This window comes from Cynoglossus semilaevis, chromosome 19 (genome assembly GCF_000523025.1).
Source record: "Cynoglossus semilaevis isolate Cse_v1.0 chromosome 19, Cse_v1.0, whole genome shotgun sequence".
NCBI lineage: Eukaryota > Metazoa > Chordata > Actinopteri > Pleuronectiformes > Cynoglossidae > Cynoglossus > Cynoglossus semilaevis.
In genome coordinates this window covers 17047951-17051263 of record NC_024325.1, presented here as the reverse complement: position 1 = coordinate 17051263, position 3313 = coordinate 17047951, and the positions used below count along the sequence as shown (strand labels likewise).

Sequence of the window (3313 nt, the reverse complement as noted above, 5' to 3'; positions counted from 1 at the left end):
CCCACCCTTTAATAATAAATAAATACAGGAAATGATGACCCTGCTGTGTGTGTGTGTGTGTGTGTGTGTGTGCAGGTATGATCAACAGCCGGTGTATCATCGGGGGGGTGCTGGAGAAGCGTCTGACTCCACTTCCTGCCACCCTGGTCATGGGAGCGTTCGTGAACCACAGAGGAGACAAACTGCAGGTGGGACTGGGGGTCCACGTGGGCTAGACCTCCAGGTCAGGTCCCACTGGTCTGGACCACACCTGGATCTGGAGGTTGTTTTATGGACCAGTACCTACCTCTGAGGATGACGATGATGATGAAGATGATGATGAAGATGATGATGAAGATTAAGATGAAGATGATGATGAAGAAGATGATGATGATGATGAAGATGATGATGATGAAGATGATGATGATGAAGATGGATTATCAGACTGGATCTGAGCCCCTGGTCTGGACCGGAACCAGAACCTCACAGTACTGTGTACTTTGATCCTGCAGTAACTGTGTACAGAGTTTTTAACCCATTATTGACCACTTTATTAACTGACCTGTTGTTTGACTGCAGCCCCCCCACTTCCCCCCCCCAGAGTACGTGAAGGTATGAAGTACTTGTATGTGTATTTCTCTCAGAGCAGTAGAACCTGTTCTGTCTCTGCTGCTGGACTGTGGACTGTGGACTGTGGACTGTGGACTGTGGACCACACCAAAGCTCCACATGTTCTAATCTCTATCTGTTATTTATTTAGTTATTAATTAATTAATAGATTAATTTCACACACTGTAGTAATCAACCTGGGGGAGGAGGACCTTAAAGGGTTCATTTAATAAAGAGGTTATTTCTGTTATCTTCCAGTTCTTCTTCATGAATGTTACAGTGAAGCCCAGAGACTCATCTGTCCAACAACACGACTCGTCCACTGTCTAAAAACCAATTAACCCCCCCTCACCCCCCCCCCACATCAAAGCAGAGCTGTAGATTAACGTCTTGACTCCACAGTGACTCACAGAGTCTTCATATACAAGTCCACAGGAACTAAAACAGCTCGACACGGACGTAACACACACACACACATATACAGGTTCAAATATACAGAGGAGTCCAGACGTATAAACATGTGACCATGTGACCATGTGACCAGAGACACTCATGTCATTTGTTTCTGGAAAAAAGAGAAGAACTTTTTGGCTCCTTCTCCTTTGACTTTCAGAGACTTGCTCCTCTGCAGAGTGACGGACGTCTGCGCCTCCTGGTTTTTCTCCCTCCCGCGCTCCTCCTCCCTCTGCTGCACCTGCTGGTTGATGACCAGCCTCATGTCCTCCTGGAGAACAAAAACCAGTTTCAGCTTCACAACCAACAAGGTCCCAGGAGGAAACGTCTGACTTCCTGCTGCTCCGTTCGCTCCTACCTGCCAGGCCTCCAGCTCCTGAGACAGCGCCACCTTGTGTTTAATGGTGTTGAGCAGCTGCTGAGTGAGTGAGTCTTTCTCCTGCCGTACGGTGGCCAGTTCACTCTCTAAACAACTGGACAGAAACGCTGGTCAGGAAACCACGGCGGAACCAAACGGATGAAAAGTCTCTGACGTTTTACCTGTAGTTTGGTTTTTCAGGACCTCCTGAAAAGTCCTTCAGTTCTGCCTTTAGTTTCTCCAGCTCCTCACGCTGACGCTGCAGCTGTGACGTGGAACACACACACACACACACACACAGACACAGACAGATTAGGGTTCGACTTCACTACAGTTCATCTGACTTTTAGACTTCAGCTCTGAGCGGGTTCGACTTCACTACAGTTCATCTGAGTTTTAGACTTCAGCTCTGAGCTCAGGAGTCGATCAGTCGTCGATCAGTCGTCGATCAGTCGTCGACGGTTTGACCCACCTCCTCCTTCAGTGTGTGGATCTCCTCGTCTCTCGCCTGCAGCGCAGCAGAGTGAGCCAGGAGAGCGTCTTTAGCCTGAAAACAACAACAACAACAACATCAACAACATCAACAACAACAACAACAACATCAACAACAACAACAACAACATCAACAACAACAACAACAACAACAACAACAGCAACAACATCAACAACAACAACAGCAACAACATCAACAACAACAACAACATGGATTAATATAAAATTCTTTTTCTGTTCCTGTTTCTTTCAGTGCAGTTCAACTGAAAACCATCAGACTGAGCAGAATTAGTACAGAGGGGGTTAGAGTGTGTGTGTGTGTGTGTGTGTGTGTGTGTGTGTGTGTACCTGTGACTGCTGTATTTCACTGAGCAGAGACAAAGGTTGTGACTGAGTGCAGTCCAGGACGCTCTCTTCTCCGTAACTCAGAGCTTTTTGCTGCAGAGAGCGATTCAAGGTCCGCAGCTCAAACACCACTCCCTGCTCCTGCTCTATCTACACACACACACATGAACACACACACATGAACACACACAGGCGTGAACCAGGTGTTGGTGTGTCTGAGGACCCTCACCTCGGCCTCCCTCTCCTTCAGCCTCAGCTGCAGCTCACACACTCTCTCCCTCTGGGCCTCTCTGTCCAGACGGACTCGCTCCGTGTCGTCCTGCGACGCCTTCAGCTGCGCCTCCATGAAGGAGAGCCGCTCCACAAGAACTCGGTTCTGTTCACGAGGAAGACACAGTTCTGTTAATGAACCACGAATGAGTCCAACTAGCGGGGCGTGTACCACTACGTGTCCGCTCAGCAGTGACGTAGTTCTTGACTCAACGTCTGGTATTTACTGTGAATTCTTCAATTTATCAGCTGTTTTTGGAAACATTTGGATTTATTGTCCACTAAAACATGATATCCCAGCATGCCTTTGGGCGTGTTGATGTCACACCTGTGACCTGATAACATTCCAGAACTCTCTCCTTTCCACAGGATTCAGGAGCCGACACTTCCTGTCACAGGTGAGGCTGTAATCTGACGACGGTGACCCAGAATCCTTCAGTGTTCAGGGCGTGGCTGCTCAGAGTGTGTGTGTGTGTGTGTGTGTGTGTGTGTGTGTGTGTGTGGTCACCTCCGCCTGAATGTTCTCCATCTGGGAGAAGCTGATGTTGCGGCTGAAGGACGACTCGTCCATCTCGTCCCTGAGGCCCCGCAGCTCCGTCCTCAGGGTGTGTTCCAGCGTCACCGCCTGCAGGGGGAGCCGTGATGATGAGACGCTGGATAAAGAACTATTTCTGTCTTTGTGTCAGAACAAAGGTGAGAAAACCTGCTGCTCTGCATTGTTTCTGGTCTGTGTGAGAGGATGGCGTGACACACACACACACACACACACACACACACACACACACACACACAGAAACCTCCCACACA

General features: G+C 48.8%; 2 protein-coding genes across 4 annotated transcripts in view; one reads left to right on the top strand and one right to left on the bottom strand.

Moving 5' to 3' along the window:
• Nucleotides 1–595, top strand: part of LOC103395689 (mitochondrial import receptor subunit TOM40B) — a 3225-nt gene extending 2630 nt beyond the window's left edge. For 2 of the 3 annotated variants that reach the window (XM_017041618.2, XM_025065927.1), the window contains exon 10: nucleotides 76–595. In XM_017041618.2, coding sequence (XP_016897107.2) covers nucleotides 76–215 — 140 coding nt within the window. In that variant the 3' untranslated portion in view covers nucleotides 216–595. The remainder of the gene's footprint in view (nucleotides 1–75) is intronic. The other variant, XM_025065926.1, reaches the window with a different exon arrangement.
• Nucleotides 596–778: 183 nt separating this feature from the next.
• bicdl2 (BICD family like cargo adaptor 2) overlaps nucleotides 779–3313 on the bottom strand; it is a 3017-nt gene continuing 482 nt past the window's right edge. The window contains exons 2-8 of the mRNA XM_017041619.2: nucleotides 3015–3130; nucleotides 2466–2612; nucleotides 2240–2386; nucleotides 1872–1946; nucleotides 1582–1664; nucleotides 1400–1514; nucleotides 779–1312 (exon numbers count right to left, since the gene is read on the bottom strand). Of these exons, the coding sequence (XP_016897108.1) occupies nucleotides 1139–1312; nucleotides 1400–1514; nucleotides 1582–1664; nucleotides 1872–1946; nucleotides 2240–2386; nucleotides 2466–2612; nucleotides 3015–3130 (857 nt within the window). The 3' untranslated portion in view covers nucleotides 779–1138. The remainder of the gene's footprint in view (nucleotides 1313–1399; nucleotides 1515–1581; nucleotides 1665–1871; nucleotides 1947–2239; nucleotides 2387–2465; nucleotides 2613–3014; nucleotides 3131–3313) is intronic.